The following is a 12237-nucleotide window of genomic DNA, read 5'->3' on the forward strand; positions in this document are numbered from 1 at the left end:
CCGCTTCAGGATGTGGTAATGAGTTCCCCATCACAGGATACTAGTCATTTATCTTTGTTGCAATTATGTGCATCTTATCTTTTCTTCTATCGTTTAAACTATGAGCTCCAAGCGAGTAAACTGCCTCCCCACCACATAACCTTGGAAGTAGTGAGCCACAGATAACATTTTTTCATCTTACTACACTTTAGTTTTTTTAAAGTTCTCTTGAACTTTGAGTTCCAAATTTTCTCCCTCCCTCCCTTTCCTCCCCCTTCCCTAATTTGAAACAGTTATATATGTGCAATCAGATAACATTTGCCAACTAAACTAACGACCAGAACGGAGAGGGGAAACGGTGAGGCCTTGATGGGACGATCCCAAGCTCAGGATTTGAAGGAAAAACTCCCCTCCACTCACACAGTGACCGCCTTTGCCCAGGGCCTCAGCATGGGGTCCATAAATCTTGAACTGTAAAAGGGATCTTCCACCCCGTAACTGCACGTAAAGAAATGGAGGCCCAAGTGCCCTCACAGAGGTGGGATTGGAACCCTGGTGCTTTGACTTTGGAGTCAATGTTCTTTCTTCTATATACAACCCCCAATTGTACGGCACTGCTCTGATTTCCTCTCCCTACTCCAGCCTCTCATCCCCAATCCTTGCTCCACCCAGTTGGCAAAGTGATTTTCCTAAAATTCAGGTTTACTTAAACTTCAGTCTTTCCCACCTTCCTTTCTGGCTTTATTATTATTATTATTATTATTATTACTCCCCTTCACACACTCTGCAGCCTAATAACACTAATCCTTCCAGTGTTTTCTTTTTTTGGAGGAAATTAGGGTTAAGTGACTCACCTAGAGTCACACAGCTAGTTTTTGAGATGGATTTGCACTTGGGTTCTCCTGAGTCCACCTAGCCTCCCCCTTCTAGTTATTTCTTGCACAGGACATCCCATCTTTTGTGTTGACTCTCCGTCCTCACCTTAAAAGTTCTAGCTTCCTCTGAAGCTTAGCTCAAGGGCCACCTTCCCATTCAGGCTTTTCCAAATGCTCTCCCCCTACAGCTACTATGTCTCCCACTGAAACAACCATGTATTAATGTTATCTCTGTTTAGATACTTCTGTCTCTCTTTAGCTTAGCACAATGGCCAGCACATGGCAGGTATCTATTGGTTATTTATTATTGATTGGGGTGGGCGAAGGGGAGGGCTGCTCTCTCACCCATTCTGGATGGCAGCTCGAGGGTCCTTGCTGTTCTTCACACACAGCATCAGCAGGGTGAAGAGAAAGAAGAAAGCAGCCAGGGCAAAGCACACACGGTAGACAGCTCGATGGCCTAGCAGGGATCCACAGTCCACATGGCCTTGGATCCCCAGGGTGGAGGGGGTCCCCTCACACACCCAGGGCAGCTGTGGGGACAAGGCAATGATGACTCCCCTCTCACTCAACTCAGCCCCATTTCCTCGACTTGGGGGAGGTAGGAGTGAGGGTGGGGGTTGGTTACCACTTGCTTCCCATCTTCATCGTCTCCGAACAGGTAAAACGGGTAAAAAAAAGGAATCCTTATTTTTGCTCCAAAAGGGGAGCTTCAAAGGGAGGCTCCCCAGCTCCCTGACTGACCTACTCAAGACCTCTCCAACTCAATCATCCTTCTCCCAGCTGGCCTCCTTCCATCCATAAATTCTTGGGAGAGGTCTGACCCTTCTGTACCCACCCAAGCCCCTCATGGCCCCAGAACAGCTGTGATTCCCCGGGTTCACTAACCACATGATCAGGGCTCACAGCTGCATCCTTCCTGACACATTCCTTCAACACCCCCCCTCTCTCAAGCTTCAGCTAAGTCCCATGCTATTTCAGCAGAACCCAACACTCTCAGATTTCTCTTGACCCTCTCCTCCCTCCCCATCCTTTAAACTCCTCCTTTAGGGAAGGACCACAAAAAGAGAAGAAAGAACTCTTATTTTTGTCCCAAAAAGGGGACTTCAAAGGGAGGCTGACCTGCTCAAGATCCCTCCAGCTCTACCACCCTTCTCCAACCTGGCCCATTCCATCCACTGCCCCACTGACCTTATATAGGTGGCTCTCCACTCCAGGACTGAGCATAATGACAGCCACCAGGACCCCAAGAAACAATAAGAAGGTGAAGGCAAGGCGGCTGACGGTGGAATTGCGGCTGGAGGGGCAGCAGCCACACAAGATGCAGGGGGCTGAGCCACAGAGACAGGATGCCTGAAAGAAGAGGGACACCCCAGTTATTTATTATTTATTTTTACTTTGCTCGTAGCTTTTTCTTTTCTCCTACAGTTATTTCCCCATATATCACCTCCCAACAGAATCCCCCTTGGGAACAAGGAGAAACAAGAGCAACACAGCAATATTCTAACTTTATTAGCTGCAAATACCACATTTTATCCATAGCACTCCCTCCCCATCTTTCTACTGAGGAGAGAGACATGTACTTTATCTGTTGTTCCATGGCACATACTCATTGCTCACCAGCTCATGCAAGCCTCCCCTAAAGTACAAGTGATTCTTGGAAATCTTCTCAAGGAAGACTGGAATTCTCCATTCCCCCCTCCACTTTTATGGAAAAGAAATTAATGGGGCAGGGCTTTCCTGAGTAGAGAAAGCAGAGGCAAAATAAAGTTGTGTGTTTCTGCTTTCTGTCATCCATTATTCTCATCCAATGATCCAAACAGTGTTTTGGGTCCTTATCCTGAACAACCAAGTCTTAACTGTGAGCTCCTGGAGAGATAAGGTTGGGTTGGGTTCAATTTGTTTAATTTTGTTTGCCTTTCTTCTTATCCTGCTCTTAGCACAGTGCCTGGCACATAGTAGATAATCAATAAATGCTTGTTTACGGACTGATGCATTCTCCTTAGCCTTCCTGGGCAACCTTAGTGCTTTCTGGACTTTAGATCCTTTGACTATTCTAATGGGACCTTTACAATACGGTACATTCATCCCTCATTACTTGTTCTATTTTCCATCTTATACACGTGCCTTTTTCACAGCAGAAAGACCAAAATTCAAAGCATACTTCAAATGATCAAGATTTGACAACTGACACAGTGTATTTTTTTAATCCATAAAATCCATAAAACAAATAAAATAGAGATAGTAAGATGAAAGTTTTTATTTCAAAGTAAAAGTATAATCTTTGTGTTAACTGACATGCCCAGTTCTTCTCCCATTAACATCTGAATTAGTCCATGGGATTCCTGTACTTCCACATGAGACTCTATAAAGCTCTTCATTTGTCTTTGGGACAATAAAATTGTATTCTTAAAACTCACTCTCCCTTGAGCTGACTTTCCTTGTAGAATTTTTAACCACTGAAAAGAGCACTGGGTGTGCAATCAAGAAAACAGATTCTAATTTCACCTCAGAAGCTTACAATCTGGGTGAATTGGTCAAGCTACTTAGCTCCTCTGAACCTCAGTTTTTTACTCTATAAAATGGGGAAAATAATAGGCTCAAGCTGACTTCATGCCCAGTCCTATATCCACTGGGCGATCAGCTGTCTCTGGGGAGAACAGAAAAGCAGGACCAAGGACAGAGTTGTGAGTAGGAGCTATTCTGTTCCAGGGACACAGGAGGAAAAAGTCAGCAGGAGCTGAGGGGCAGCAGGAAGACCGGTTGGAAAATCAATAGATAGTAATATTCTGGGAGCCAGGGAAAAAGAAATGTTTAAGGAAGAGTTGTAAGAAATGATCGATGTAGATGTAGGAAATGACTGGCACAGAACAGTGTAAGTAGATACAAGGACTATAATACCATAAATGGAAAATTTGAGAAAATGAAGCAAAACTCTGAGCAGCTGAAAAAAACAAGGGTGATCCCAGAGAACAGAGAACAAAATATCTCTTTCTTGACTTGGCAAAGAGGGGGACTAATGAAGCAGGACAGTACATACATTATCAGAGATAGTTATATTAGGTGTTTTTCTTGATTAAAAAGAAGGGGTGTTGGGGGGACAGCTAGGTGGTTCAGTGGATAGAGTATCAGCCCTGAAGTCAGGAGGCCCTGAGTTCAAATCTGATATCAGACACTTAACACTTCCTAGCTCTGTGACCCTGGGCAAGTCACTTAACTCCAATTACCTCACCAAAAAAAAAAAAAAAAAAAAAAAGGATTATCATTATTGATAATAGAGATAATAGTGAGCACTTAAAGAGTATTTTAAGGTTGCCAAAGTATTTGAACCTCATAGCAGATGCTATGATTATACCCATTATCCAGATTAGGAAACTGAGGGTGGGAAAAGTTTTAGTATCTAAATCTAGATTGTAACTCAGTTCTTCTTCAATCTAAGTCTACCATTCTATGCCCTGTGTTACTTAGCTGTCTTTAGGATCAAAAAGCTATTTCCAGAAATGACTATTAATCTAAAAATAGAAGGTTTCAATAAATCACGAAAAGGGTGGAACTCAGTTTCCTTCCAACTGAGATTCTATGACCAGTCACCTGGGAAACTAGAGAGAGATCCAGTCTCCTGTCTCCTGAATCCAGTATTTCTTTCACCCCAACATGTGGCCAGAGGCATTAAACCAGCTCCTCAGCACGCCAAGACATGGCTTTCCAGAAAGGGAAGGGCCTGGCTTAGGCACCGAGTCTGGGAAGAAGCCCCAGTCCTAGTTAGCTTTGGCCCAGAAATGCCTTCTCACTGAGATTGGCAGGTCTGCTCTGACCAGACACAAATGGGACAAAGGCCAATGATTTTTCTCCTGAGAAGGATCCTCTTTCCTTCTCCCTTCTCTTCATGTGAAAACTTGTCAGGTTTTTGTTGAACTTTAATGTATTTATTTTTCAAACTAAACCTGTGATGTCACCAACATAGAGCAGCGGGAACACAGCTGACTCAGAGTGGCTTAACCTTCAAGTCACAATGCAATCATAAAATATTTAGCAAAATAAATAAAAATGCAATCAACCATAGACAATGTGAACTTGTGGTTTTCTAGGCCAATATTCAGCCAGCAAGTCTGATGGTTTAATGGCTTCCATTTTTATTGAGCTCTGATGCCCCTGGTATAGGAAAGTCCCCTTGAAGAAAATCCCTCTACTAAGACAGACTGACAGACACTGGCAAATTGGCTTTAAGAAGTGAGACTGGGCAGAGAGTGATTGCCCAGGATCACTCACTGACTGAATCAGACAGAGGCAAGATTTGATCCTAGATTTTTCTGACTTTAAGACTGGCTATTTTTTACATACTCTCTCACAGGTTCTATTACAAACTTACTAATGAGCCATCTCCTAAAATGTCAGAGCTGTCAGAGAACTTGGAGATCTTGTTTCTTTCACTTTCTAACTCATTTATTCCTTCATTCTTGCACTCAGTCATTCACACCTATAGTTCTGTAGGACTCTGGAATCAATGGTGTAACATGGGGAACCCTGGCACAGGACGACCCATTATGGTGTGCCCACATCAAAGAAGCCCCCAGGCTCTATGGGCAAAGCAGAATTACACTAGCTTAAAAGAAACACGAGATGCACAAATCTAGAAACATCTCCATCCCTAATGCTCATGTGGACTATTTGTGCCCGACCTGCGATAGGACATTCTGACCTCATGTTGGGCTGATCAGCCACAGTTGGACACATTATACCTTGATCCAAGGTCAAAAGTGACATAGTATTGTCATTTTGGTAAAATAAAGGACAATAACCAATAGTGTGCAGAGATGATGTTGAGAGAGAAAGATAACAGATTCCTGTTCTCTGGAAGCATTTACACTTATTTTACAAATAGGGAAACTGAGGCCCAGGGAATGGAAGTAGCTAACCTATAATCACAAAGCAAATTAGGAAGCAAGCTGGGACTAAAACAAGCGAAAAGGGGCTCCCCATTGCTTCTAAGATGAACTCCCTTCTGTCACCTCCTCTTGAAAGCCCTCCCTGATCTCTCCACTCATCAATGTTCTTCTCCTCCTCAGGCCTTTGGTTTACTTCTCTGACCAGGCAGACAGGAGTGTCTGAGAGGCAGGATTCAAGTTCAGCTGGCCTTAAAAAGGGGAAGGGTCAACTCTTCATCAGTCTGGAACCTAGGATACGGTGACTAGTCACACAGAAGGGTTTTGAGTAGAAGAGTAAGAGAACAAGAGGGAACTGGTGATGGATAACCTCAATATTTCAAGTAAAATGGAAGGTAAGATCCTCTGTCAAGAAAGAAAACAGAATAGATGTAGGGAAAAACAAAGGATAGATTATGTGTTCCACTGTTGTTGTTTAGTTGTGTTCAGTTTTTCATGAGCCCATTTGGGCTTTTCTTGGCACATTTGTCATTTCCTGCTCCAGCTCATTTTACAGATGAGGAAACTAAGGCAAATGGTGAAATGACTTGCTCAGAGTCCCGCAGCTAGTAAGTGTCTGAGGCTGGATTTGAACTCTGGAAGATGAGATCCCCTGATTCCAAGCCTGGCTACCTAGCCATTCAGCATTTGAGATTAGACAATAAATATGCAGTGGATCCAGCTGATGCATTGGGAGACTTCTTCCAATGTTATCCAACAGCTCAGGAGTAGGAGCAGAGAAGCTAAGTGGGGGTAACCCAGGACAGGGACCTGGCAAGTCATGAATGTGAGTGAACAGTAGGGAACAGTATGCTGCTGAACTTGCTAGTTTATAAAGTTAAAACTGGGGCGAAGGAAAGCCAGAAAGGGAGGAGGGACTAGAGATTATGGTGAGACCAAAGAGCAATCCTGAAGGCAATCTGGCCAAATAGGCGGGACTACTGCATGTTTATGTTATCTGATTTCAACTACTCCTCAGCCACTGGACCTTTCAAATAGTGAGATTGAGTTTGAATAATGGAATATATTTAGCCTAGAGAGCAGAAGAGGGATCTAACACCTGTCTTTACATTTCTAGAAAAAGTGTTAGACATGTTCAGCTTGGCCCCAGAGGGCTGAACTAGAAGACTGAAATTTAGCCTTGATGATGGGAAAAACTTCCCATTGCATGGGAGAGATCCCAAAGAGGCACAGGTTGCCATAAGAAGTTGGACCTTAAGGAAGGACCTTAACAAGAGTTCCTCAAGAAAACTCTAGGTGATCATTGCCATATATTGTGGAGAAGATGGGTTCTCTTTTAAGAAAATTTACTTTTTAAAATTTTCAGTTCTAAATTGTCTCTCTTTCTTCCACTCCACCCCCTCCCACTAGGAAAGCAAGAAATATTCCCCATTATACACATGAAGTCATGCAAAACATATTTCCACTGAGAAGATGAAATCTTATCAAAGCACAGGTTAGCATACCTGACCTCTTCAACTCTGAGGTTTTACAGAACAGCTTGTTTCCCAAAGGAGAATGTGAGGGCAGGGACTGCATCATTTTGAACTTTGCATCCTCTGCTCCTAGAACAAGACTTCTTATATACTATGTGTTAAATGTCTATTGAATAGAGCCGAACTATCGTTTAAAATGTCAGACTCCAAGCCTGAGACCCAAATTTCAGCCCAAGTGGCCTTGGTCTCCTAGATTTCAGCAACTTTAGATTATTAAAAGTCGTCTTCAAGTTCAATAAAATCACTAATGAGGCTCTCTTTATAGTAATTGGGCAACCTTGCCTCACCTCTCCAGGTCTCAATTTTCTCCTTTGTAGTGTTAGACTAACGGACCTTTATGGTTCCTCCCAGTTCTAAATATAGGATCTTATAGAGCTGTCAGTCAGCTGAAGTCCAGGTCATACAGTGGAAAGAGCCCTAAATGAGATCTGGTTTGAAATCTCATCTCTAACACTGACTGCCTAGGTGACTACAAATAAGTCATTTAACTGCTTAGGCTTCAACTTGCTTCTCTATGATGTCTCTAAAGTCTAGTCCAGTTCTAATGTTATGATTCTATCATGTACCAATACTTCAGTTTCCTCAATTTGTAAAATGAGAGCTGTGGAATAGAAGAAGATCCTAAGGTTCCTTTTGTCAACCAGTTAACACCTTCTACCCATCCAGCTTCTTCTAGCTGTGATCCTACAATCTATCCTGCAAGAGCCAAAGTCCATTAGCTCAGGGGCCTTTCCCTTGACTGCACTGTCACTGTGGAATCATATTGAGCTTGTGGTCCACTAAAATCCCCAGGTCCTTTCCTCAAAAGGTGTCGCCATACATCCCCCAATCTTGTATTTGTAAAAAGGAATTTTTAAAAGCTAAACATAGGACTGAGAAAAAAGAGGAAACATATCTCCCTCTTCTAACCAGACAGGTAAAGGACTGCAATCAAAAGTACCCGAGTCAGGAATTCATCTTCCTGAATTCAAATCTGGCCTCAGACACTTATTTGCTGTGTGACTCTAAGCAAATCACTTCACCCTGCCTGCCTCAGTTTCCTCATCTGTCCAATGAGTAGAAGTAAATGGAAAAACCAGGATCATAAAGGAAGAAAACCTCAAATGGAGTCAAGGAAAGTCAAGACAGGAAGGAGTAACAAGTTTTCCAAATTTAGAATGTAAGCCCTAGAGGGCAGAGCTTTTCACTTTTGTCTTGGATTCCGAAGGATTTCAAAGCAATTCCAGGAAGAGAGTAAACAACAGCAGGGGCAATATTTACACAATGCTCAAAGGCAAAAAAGCACTTAGCAGATACTAACTAAAATAGGAACTATTGTTATGCCCATTTTATAGATTAGGAAACTGAGGAAAACAGTAGTTAAGTCAGTTTAGGTCCCAAAGAAAGCATTTAGGATTTGAATTCAGGTCTTCCTGACTCTAAATCCAGGCCCTGGTCTTACAGGGCCATCCCAATGATTAAATATTTGTGATTGATTCGGTATTTTTCTTTCATTCACATCTTATTACCTTTCCCTGGTGTATTCCTTTTGAATTTGTATATTATGTCTTCCTTTGAAAATAAACACTTGGAAATTCAACCTAGCAATCTGGAGGATGCACCCACGGGATCAAAAAAAAAAAAAAAAAACATTCAAAAATAGGACATTTAGCTTATTTATAAGTAGGTGGCAGAGTAATTAGGAAAAGGGCGTGGAAGATTTCGGAGCTCTGGGAACTAAGCAGGCTCCAAAGCTCTGGAACAAGGTCAGAAGGGTAGAGATAGAGTCAGTGGGCAGGAAGTTTGGAAACTGAAAGCCCCGAGTCCCAAAGCAGGGGCCCCAGTATGACTCCAGATTGGTGCTGGACTCAAAGAAACTGATCAGATCAGCCAGGATTGCCTCCCGATGGATCTAACAGCAGCGTGTTAGCTGAAGGAGAATGAACTTATAGTTTCCAGCTTTTTGTCAGACACCTGAGCCACAATACAGTTATTAAATACCTCACTAAGATACTAAGTATCGTGTGGATTGTGAGGGGATATAAATTCAAAAGTGTCAGTTCCTGTCCTCAAAGAGCACACACTCTATAAATAAGAGTATATTTAGGGAGGAGGAAGAGAAGGAAGGGAGAGAGAAAAGAAGGGTGAAAGAAAAAGAGGGAGAAAAAGGAAAAGGGAGAAGAAGAAAGGGAGAGAGACAGAAAGAGGGAGGGGGTAAGGGGAGAACGGGGAAAGGAAAGAAGGGGGAAGGGAGAGAGAGGGAGAAAGGAAAAAGGTTTTCACTTTAACAGAAGTGAGGAGGAAATGCATTCTAGGCTTGAAGGCATCAGTGCAAAGGTATCATGGGAGAGGACTGGCAAAAGTAAATGATTCCACCATCGGAGAATGAGGATGCTGGAGAGATGGTAAAAGGGAGGCGCCAAAAGGAGAGGTGAAAAAGAGGATAAAGTCCTGCCTCCCAACTCCTGCAGCAAACATTTCCACTTTCCTGTGCAAACTGGCACCGGCCGCCTTCTCTGCGCCAACCCTCCATGATTCACCAGATTTCTTCACGGACACACACGCACACAACCCCTTTCCCCCCCTACCACCCCCCCCCCTGAGTGTGTTATTTCCCGGTAGTCTCTCCCACCCCAGGAAACAAAGGTCTCACACACCCTGGCCAGTCAGGGATCAGCCTATTCTCTGCTTCCCACAACCCCTAGAAAATAGCCCAGTAGCCGGGGAGCCCGACTCCTCCCCCCGCAACTGTGGGACAGAGGGGACGAGGCAAAGCAGGGAAAGAAAGAGGGGGAAATCCCCCCCTCCGTTTCCATTCAACAGGAAGAACACCCCGAGCCCTCTTCTTTGTGGAGAGGAAAGGGGGGCTGGACTTGGAAAGAATAAACTCCAGAAAGACTTAATGAGACCCGGCTGGGGAAGGGGAAGAAACCCAGGAACAGCTTTGCCTTGTGGGCCTGGGGCTAACAAGAGGGGGATTTATTTCACTTCACTAAAAGCCCGAATGCGGGGGGCTGGTTTTTTCCCAGACACATTTTCCAAGGCGGTTGGCTGGGAGCCAAAGCCTACCCCAGCTAAGTCTGAATGAACGGTCTCCTGGCCTTTCCACAAATGGAGCCCCCATTTCTAGGGATGAGGGACTTTCTTTAAGAAATAAATTGGGCCTCAAGGTTGTTCTAGCATTCCCCTCCCCCGCCTAGAGAAAGTTCTGACCCGAATACAATAGCCAAATGTTCTTACAAGCCCAACCCCGGTCTCGAGCACCTGGGCTCAAAGCTAGTGGCCGTCAAACTGCCATTAACCAGACTGGCTTTTATGCTCCGCAGCGCAGGGGCCGGGCCCCTTAGCTCAGGGTCTCTAGAGTCCGAGAGGAAGGATCCGAGGGGAAGAGCGGCCCACGGATGGAACTTAATTAGGTTTGGAAGCTGGTTTCCGGGGTAGCTCCGGTCTGCACGCCTCCCACACCCAAGCCCACTCCCATAATTCCCCGATACGTCAGAGCCCGAGCTGGGAGGGACTCTTCGTTTTACAGAGATAGAAACTGAGGCGGGGAAGAGGTCAACGCACTTAACCAAAACACCCAGTCTGAATTTGAACCCAGCTCCTGGCCTCGAAATAAAGACCCTTTTCTCCTGCTTCTCAAGATCGTTAAAGTACTTCTAGCTCCGACATTCTACGGAGAACTTAAAAGTCTCGTTCTAGCCCCAGCCCTCTTTTTCTAGATAACACCCCTCTTAGAAACCCCTCCCCCATCGCATTCCCTCCCCTGTAAAATAAGGGAGGGAGGGAGGGAGGGCCTCAAGACTCGGGATTCCAGATTTTCTGAAAGCTCTGACTTTCTAAGAATAACAAATCAGTCTCCCATCCCGCTCACGGACCGTCCTTCCGGACCACCGCCAATCCTACTCCTCGGACCCGCTCCTCCAGACCACCCTGAGTCCTCCCTCTCCTCCCAGACCACTCCGGGACTCTCCTCCTCCCGAACCACCGCCGACTCCGCTACCGGAGCGGCCCCCCACCGCGGGTCGTCCTCCTCTCCTGTAATCCGAGAATCCCGACCCCCTCCTCCAGCCCTGTCCGGCCTCTCATCCCCCAAGCACCGGGACCCGGGGGCCCGGCGCGGAAAGGGCCCCTCCCCCCCGTCATGCCGGGCCTGTCCCCGGTAACCCGAGAGCCCGCGGCCAGCTGCTCGGGGCATCCGCTCGCTCGGGATAAACAAGGCGCCCGGCCGCGCGAGGACGCCGCATGGGCCGGCGGGAGTTGGGGGCTCCGGGAAGGGGCTGGGACCGGGGAAGGGGTGCCGGGCAGGAGCTGTTGTCGCGCGAAACCGGGCATCGGGCACATTGAAAGCGGGGCGGAGGAGAAAGGCTCCCAGGACGGGGGGACAGGGGGGAGGGGGAGGTCACTTACACAGCTGAGCAGGGAACAGACCCCCAGGCAGGCGCCCATGGTGGCGGTTTCTAACTCGGCTTTCCGGCCGGACGCGGGCTGCGCTCTCTCTGCGCCCGCCGGGCGCGACGCGGTCCCGGCTCCTCCGGCGAGAACCCCGCCCTTCCCGGCTGCCCTACCTGGAGCCTCCCCGCTCCTCCCCGGCTCGTTCCGCGTCCCGCCCCCGCTCCCTTCCACGCCCTGTCCTTTCCGCCGAAGCCTGGGGGCGCCCGCGAGCAGGGCGCTCGGAGCTCACCTGGAGCTAGGTGGGCCGCTTCCCCTCCTCGCGAGGGACCGGCGGGGGCGGGCAGGCCGGGAATTAACAGGTTCTCGGTCTGTGAGGGAGCTAGTCCTGCGCCCGGATAGTGCTCCCTCCCAGTGCTCCGAGAGCACTCAGCCGGGCGCTCCGCTCCTCCGACCCACCACTACCTGCCCACGAAATTCCGTGTGTTTACATTTCGGTCCCTCTGCTCCCCGGGAGCCAAGGCGGCGGCTAAGGAAGGCAAGCTCCCTGAGGACCCGGACCCAGGCCTTTGTCTGGCCGGTCCTCGGGGCCGG

General features: G+C 46.7%; 1 protein-coding gene across 1 annotated transcript in view; it reads right to left on the reverse strand.

Annotated features, from left to right (window-relative positions):
* Positions 1 to 11905, reverse strand: part of SERINC2 (serine incorporator 2) — a 23720-nt gene extending 11815 nt beyond the window's left edge. The window contains exons 1-3 of the mRNA XM_074305526.1: positions 11662 to 11905; positions 2046 to 2207; positions 1200 to 1387 (exon numbers count right to left, since the gene is read on the reverse strand). Coding sequence (XP_074161627.1) covers positions 1200 to 1387; positions 2046 to 2207; positions 11662 to 11700 — 389 coding nt within the window. The 5' untranslated portion in view covers positions 11701 to 11905. The remainder of the gene's footprint in view (positions 1 to 1199; positions 1388 to 2045; positions 2208 to 11661) is intronic.
* Between the last annotated feature and the right edge of the window lie 332 nt (positions 11906 to 12237).

Source organism: Sminthopsis crassicaudata, chromosome 3 (genome assembly GCF_048593235.1).
Source record: "Sminthopsis crassicaudata isolate SCR6 chromosome 3, ASM4859323v1, whole genome shotgun sequence".
NCBI lineage: Eukaryota > Metazoa > Chordata > Mammalia > Dasyuromorphia > Dasyuridae > Sminthopsis > Sminthopsis crassicaudata.